Source organism: Nematolebias whitei, chromosome 11 (assembly GCF_014905685.2).
Source record: "Nematolebias whitei isolate Nwh7 chromosome 11, NemWhi1, whole genome shotgun sequence".
NCBI lineage: Eukaryota > Metazoa > Chordata > Actinopteri > Cyprinodontiformes > Rivulidae > Nematolebias > Nematolebias whitei.
This window is the reverse complement of record NC_056508.1, coordinates 47,819,857-47,825,812: the sequence shown is the minus strand read 5'-3', so window position 1 is coordinate 47,825,812 and position 5,956 is coordinate 47,819,857. Positions and strand designations below refer to the sequence as shown.

At 45.5% G+C, this 5,956-nt stretch overlaps 1 protein-coding gene across 1 annotated transcript in view; it reads left to right on the top strand.

Moving 5' to 3' along the window:
• Positions 1-1,566, top strand: part of LOC119417375 (peptidase inhibitor 16) — a gene marked incomplete at its 3' end in the record, with an annotated part of 3,414 nt that extends 1,848 nt beyond the window's left edge. Inside the window, exons 4-5 of the mRNA XM_037684579.1 lie at positions 1,134-1,225; positions 1,313-1,566. Coding sequence (XP_037540507.1) covers positions 1,134-1,225; positions 1,313-1,566 — 346 coding nt within the window. The remainder of the gene's footprint in view (positions 1-1,133; positions 1,226-1,312) is intronic.
• Positions 1,567-5,956: the final 4,390 nt, after the last annotated feature.

Sequence of the window (5,956 nt, the reverse complement as noted above, 5' to 3'; positions counted from 1 at the left end):
AGTCATGTGTGTTTCTGATGAGTCATGTGTGTTTCTGATGAGTCATGCGTGTTTCTGATGAGTCATGCGTGTTTCTGATGATTCAGGCATGTTTCTGATGAGTCAGGTTTGTTTCTGATTAGTCAGGTTTGTTTCTGATTAGTCATGCGTGTTTCAGATGATTCAGGCATGTTTCTGATGAGTCAAGATTGTTTCGAATGAGTCAAGCTTGTTTCTGACGAGTCATGTGTGTTTCTGATGAGTCAGGTTTGTTTCTGATTAGTCATGCCTGTTGCAGATGAGTCATGTGTGTTTCTGATGAGAGGTTTTTCTGATCAGGTGTTTCTGATGAGTCAGGTTTGTTTCTGATGAGTCATTTCATTTCTGATGAGTCATTTCATTTCTCATGAGTCAGGTTTGTTTCTGATGAGTTGATCATATCAGTCATCCTCTGTCTTTTACACCTGTTAACGTTTGGAGTCACTTCGGTTCAATGTGACCTCTACAACATGAATGTCTCTAGCTCGCTCAGTTTTACAGATGTTGAGGTAAATCCAGGGGTGGTAGTAGCTGAGAGTCATCCCCAACACAGACTCTGAGCTCTGACAGATCACATGACGTCACACGTCATCGTGTGTCTGAGGTTGATGCTGAGAATGATCCTATATGTAAACGCAGGACTGAATGGTGGCAGGAGATACTCCTCGCCCGTCACTTCAGATTCTGTTCATGTCACGTCACACATCAGGACCAAGGCTGGGTCTGACACCCAGACTGGACCTTTATTCTGATAGGTTAAGGTTCTTCCTGTACAAGACCTCCCCCTGCTGGACTCAAACCTCATCAGTACTTTTCTTGGATCAGGACTGTCCAGTCTTGGTCCTGGGGGCCCTCTGTCCTGCAGGTTCTGGATGTTCCTCTGCTGCACCTCACCTGATGTGTTGAACAGGGGACAGGTTCTGAAGAAGATGTGATTCATCCTCTGAGTCAGGCGCTGGAGCAGAGAAACAGGTCCAACCTGCAGGATGGTGGCCCTCCAGGACCAGGACTGGACTTGTGTTTCTTTGGGCCAACACAGATTATGACTCAGATTAATAATCCTGACCCCGGGGCCATGTGCGTGTTTGGAGTGATGTTTGTGTCCGTGTGCTCAGAGGGAACTACGAAGGAGTGCGGCCCTACGTGGAAGGGGACTGGTGCTCCAGGTGTCCTGAAAACCTCCAGAAGTGTGAAAACAACCTCTGTGGTACGAGACGTTCTGTCCTCCACGGACCAGTAGGACTCGGGTTTCTAACCGGTCAAAAACTGAGTCCAGGTCTGTTTTTGTTTTCAGCTCCGGACTTGGTGGACGAGGACGTCGGTGGGGACGATCATGGAACGGAGACAGATTTTGTCCCCACCTTCCCTGAAGAACTGGGTGATACAGAAACTACTCACCCCCCCACTGAGCCCGACACCACCCTGGTCCAAACAGAACCCACTGAGGAGGAGCACACCCCCACACCAGGAGCCACCGCAGCCCGGGTCCAACCTCAGGACGTCTTATCATCAGCACCAGCACCAGAACCAGAGGAGGAGGAGGAGGAGGGGGAGGAGGAGGAGCAGAGGGAGGAGGAGGAGCAGAGGGAGGAGAGCGTCATCAGGAAGGAGGAAGTGCGGGAGAACTTAGAGATCTCTGCACCTGTTGATTCTGGTTCTGGTTCCGGTCCATCAGTCCTGTTTCTGTGTCTGACCGCAGTCCTGACTCTCGGGATGTGATGAAGCAGGACAACTGAGCTCACCTGTCCAGAACCAAACCGGGTTCTGTAACGGTTCCAGAAACCAGCAGCTGTTTGACAACATCTGGGTCAAATAAATCTGTTTGGACCTGATACAACCAGAACCTAACAGCCGGTAAAACCACTAAACCCCCGTCAGACCCTCTGATGGGTTTTAGACTTTAACTGGAGCAGAACTGACCCGGTTCTGATCTTCTTTAAATGGTTCTATTTAATTTATAATGTTTCTGCTGTTCACATGTTAAACTGCTCCCGTCCCGCCAGCCTGACCTCATTGCACTGGTTCTGGTTCTGGTTCTGGTTCTCTGAGGCTGCTCTCGTTGTGTCTTTACGGCCGTGGTCCAGGTAGGACCTGTTTTTACAGAAACCGAACCTTGAAGTCGTTTCTAGACATGTCCTTCTAAAGGTTCCATCTGAAGGTTCTGTCTGAAGGTTCCGTCTGAAGGTTCCGTCTGAAGGTTCTGTCTGAAGGTTCCGTCTGAAGGTTCCATCTGCAGGTTCCATCTGGAGTTCCACGGTTTGGACACCAGAGGGCAGCAGAGGATTATGAATCATCTCGTGGACACAGGTCTTCACTCAGATTCATCCGGTAAAAACGGAAGAGACTGTTGTGTGAAAAATGACGAGCCTGCTAACTGGAAGTGTTAATGAGCCTCATGTGTTTCTGTCAGCAGGAAATCTGGAGATTATTTTTAATAACTTTGGTCAAAATGATGTAAAGTCTGTAGATCTGAAAAATAAAGTCATGGAGTCCTGACAAAAACAAAGTCCTTGTTCAGTTCTTGGCCTCTAGGTGACAAAACAAAACTGCAGGTCCACCACAATCAGCCAGAGTCCAGTTCTGGACTGGACTTGAACTGGACTGTTGGTTCTGCTCTTTCTGACCCGTTCTGTTGTAGATCAGCTGTTATGTTTGGGGTCATGTTTCTGTTGGACCTGTTGGGTCCAAGTTTCAGCTGTTGGACTCCAGAACCCTTTGGTCTCCAGAGGAGTTCTGGTCCACTCAGTGACTGAAGGAGCAGAACCATCAGCCTCCACCACCGTGCTGACAGCTGAGCTGTTTGCTGCAGTGCATTCTGGGTAAATATCTGTCCTCTGGTCTGGTTCTTGTCCAGAAGTCTTGTTTTTCCTTAAGATGGAAGTTGTGCCTTGACCTTTGACCTGCTGACTGAAGCCTGTAGAGTCACTGCACGGTCTGACCTTCAGGGTGAATCAGCTGTCTGAAAGGTTTTCCATCTGGATCTTGGTGGTCCTGGTGTAGACGTTCTGGACTGGATGGATTCAGAAAACATTCGTCAGAACCAACGTGTTTACAAACAGAAGGAGGTCAAAGGTCAGAGGTCAAAACATTCCTCTGGACATGTTCAGGAACAAGAACTGAACCTGAGAGAAGGATCAGCCGAGGACCTTCAGAGGGTCTAAAACTGTTGATCTGGACCTCTTCAACAGACTCCATGAAGTCTGGAGAAAGGTTTTTATTCTCTTCTTCTCTGGTGAATCACGTTTCACTGGAAACGGATCAGTAGGTGACGCCCTGGCAGCAGGACCCAGATTAGGCTCCGGGAGGTTCTGGATCAGGTTTTTCCTTCATGACAGGCTGCAGTGTGCGATCCTGAGCACCAGAGGAACATGAAACCAGCTGAGATGCTGATGCAGACCAGGAGGAGGAGCTGCAGCAACACGACACAGAAAAACCCTGAATGGATTCAGACGTCTCTGCTCTCAGCCAATCAGAGCGCCCGCCTCCCCTCCTCCTGCATCCGGACTCTGTGATTGGCCGGCCGAGGCAGAGATGCAGAGACGCAGCAAAATAAAGAAGAAGAAGAAGAAACAGCTGGATGAAGACGTACGTCCTGCTTCCTGAGGATGGGGGCTTGATTTAGGATAATGGACTGCTGCAGCTTTGCCCCACGGCATCATGGGAGCTGGAGTCCCCCAGGAGGAGAACTGATCGTGGGTCAGCAGAGTTAGGGGCTGTGTGGGTGGACTGGATCTCAGTAAACTGTCTCTCCGTCTTATTTGTTCTTCTTCACTGTGGCTCCTTCCTCTCACCTCCTCCTTCACCTCCTCCGTCTCCCCCCGACTCCCACCTGTTCCAGGAGACGCCAGGATGGGCTGTCGTCTCACACGGACGAAGGTGAGTGAGCATCAGCAGGTCATGGATGGATGGATGGATGGATGGATGGATGGATGAAGGTGCTTGCTGTGTGCTGACACAGCAGCTGACAGGAGAGGAAGAGGAGGCAGAAGAAGCAGCAGCTCGGCTCGATGAAGGCTGCAGAAAGAAACAAACTCCACTTTATTCTGATTAAAAAATGTTTTTAATAAATATATATATTTTACTTTACATCCTCTGAGGGCAGATTTGTTTTGAAGGCTTGTGTTTGTCGTGTGTTCGGATCATTTCCGTGAGTTTCGACTCAGAAATGAGAGAAATGAAGCCTGTGAGTTTGTCAGGCGTGACCTTTGACCTTTGGGTTGCTCTGCCGGTAAACAAAGAGAACGCAGAACGTTTGCGAACAACAGAAAAACACAAACGGATCAGACGTTCACTGATGTTTGAACAAGAACGCCTCATAAAGCAAGAAAATAAATTCTGTACATTTGATTTTAAATTAGAAATAAAAAAAATTCTGCTAAAACTTAGTGTGAAGCTGAACAACAGCTGAAGTTAGCTGAAGAAAACTGAGCTAATAAAACTAAAAACAACAGAACACGACCTAAAAAGAGCCAAACAACATCTACAACTAAACACAAAAGTCTAGCTGAGGTAAAACTTTATTGATCACAGGTGCTCATCACACAGACTCATGTTCGTGCTGCTGTTCACAGTACTGTCTCTGTATTAGTACTTAGTGTATTTTAGTTGTTTCTCTTAGTGCATATCTTTGATCTTATCACTGGTTTTATTTTACATTTTATTGTTGGATGTAACTGGGACCCTGTGGACATAATTTCATTCCACCAAATGTATCACATGTGATGGAATGACAAATAAAAAACCTTGAATCCTTGAAATTGTTGTGCCAGAGTTTCAGTACAAAGGAAAATACACAAGGAATCACACAAGATATAAAAATAACAGAAAATATAAAAATAACAGAAAATATAAAAATAACAGAAAATATAAAAATAAGAGAAAATATAAAAATAAGAGAAAATATAAAAATAACAGAAAATATAAAAATAACAGAAAATATAAAAATAACAGAAAATATAAAAATAACAGAAAATATAAAAATAACAGAAAATATAAAAATAACAGAAAATATAAAAATAACAGAAAATATAAAAATAACAGAAAATATAAAAATAACAGAAAATATAAAAATAAGCGAAAATATAAAAATAACAGAAAATATAAAAATAACAGAAAATATAAAAATAAGCGAAAATATAAAAATAACAGAAAATATAAAAATAAGCGAAAATATAAAAATAACAGAAAATATAAAAAACATCATGAAGTTCTAAACAGGTTCAGACAGAAACATGAAGGAGTTTATTTTGGTGCAGGATTAATGTTATTGTGCAGAAAGGGGGAGGAGTTAAAAGTTTGAAGGACTTCCTGTTGCTCTGTGAGCTCCTCGTGGTCTCAGTCCACGACTGAAGGTGCTGCAGGAAGAGTCCGGGGTGTCATGCAGGGGGGGTGACGTGTTGTTCAGGATCTGGAGCAGGTTCCTCATCATCCTCTGCTCAGAGACTGCAGGTCCACTCCCAGAACTGAACCAGCTCTTCATGAGTTTACAGAGTCTGTTGGCTTCAGCTTTCCTCACCCTGCTGCTCCAGAACACCACAGAGTAGAAGAAGATGCTGGAGACCACCGAGTGGTAAAACATCTGCAGCATGGTCCTGCAGATGTTGCAGGACCTGAGTCTCCTCAGAAGAAAAAGGCGACTCTGTCCTTTCATGTAGAGGTGCTGGTGTCAGCTGTCCAGTCCAGTTCCCTCTGGTTCTTCTGACCTGATGATCACAGAAACACTTTAGACAAAAATGTTGTTTAATTCAAAATCAATCTGGAGGAGAACTCAGGAAAACCACAGAGGTCCTCCAGACTCCACAAAGGTTCAGTGGATGAAGAAGAAGCTGGAGCTGTGGAGGACTGAATCTCTGGTTCCTGGTCCTCAGCTCAGGTCTGGTTCCTGGTCCTCGGCTCAGGTCTGGTTCCTGGTCCTCAGCTCAGGTCTGGTTCCTGGTCC